This window comes from Diaphorina citri, unplaced genomic scaffold, assembly GCF_000475195.1.
Source record: "Diaphorina citri unplaced genomic scaffold, Diaci psyllid genome assembly version 1.1 scaffold35833, whole genome shotgun sequence".
Classification (NCBI taxonomy): domain Eukaryota; kingdom Metazoa; phylum Arthropoda; class Insecta; order Hemiptera; family Psyllidae; genus Diaphorina; species Diaphorina citri.
In genome coordinates, this window is record NW_007413165.1 from 1 (window position 1) to 605 (window position 605).

At 45.8% G+C, this 605-nt stretch overlaps 1 protein-coding gene across 1 annotated transcript; it reads left to right on the forward strand.

Moving 5' to 3' along the window:
* Nucleotides 1-3: 3 nt before the first annotated feature.
* Nucleotides 4-599, forward strand: LOC113473490 (the record flags this gene model as incomplete). The annotated part of the gene is made up of 1 exon (XM_026833094.1): nucleotides 4-599. A coding segment is annotated over one exon (596 nt), but the record flags the coding sequence as incomplete, so codon positions are not given.
* Nucleotides 600-605: the final 6 nt, after the last annotated feature.

A 605-nucleotide genomic window follows, 5' to 3' on the forward strand; every position in this document is an offset into this window, starting at 1 on the left:
TGTTCCTATGGATGGTACTACAAGTGGTGTGCGCGCTACAAGATTCCGTACAAGGATAAGAATCAACACGTGGAGACCCAGCTGTTACTTTGGACACTGGAACAAATCGATCAGAACACCCCCCCTAGTCACGAAGACATTAGACTCCAAGCAGCTCAGCTCTCGTCTGATCCAAACTTCAAAGCTTCAGCAGGCTGGGTACAGCGGTTTTGCAGACGGCATTCGCTTCTCTTTGGAAACAATTCAGTCAACGAAGATTTACTTCCGAGTTTCATACAGGAAAAATTCAGCGCCTTCAAATCGGACTTGGAGAAATTCGTCTCCGAAAGGGAACTCCCGCCTCAGTCTGTTTACATTGTCGATGAGCTTGCCTTGGACTTTAGAAACTCTTCCACTTTAATACCTCACAGGACACTGGAGTATTCTCTAGCAAGCTGTATAGTAGCGTGTGACATGACAGGGTCTATGCTTCCACTGTTGTTAGTTCTGAAAGACACTACTAGTAAGGTAGAGGTCGTTTCCAAGGATCTCACGATTTACCATTACACAGAGGCGAACCCTCATGAAAACTGTTTCCGTTTCTGGCTGGAAAACATTTGGTTTCC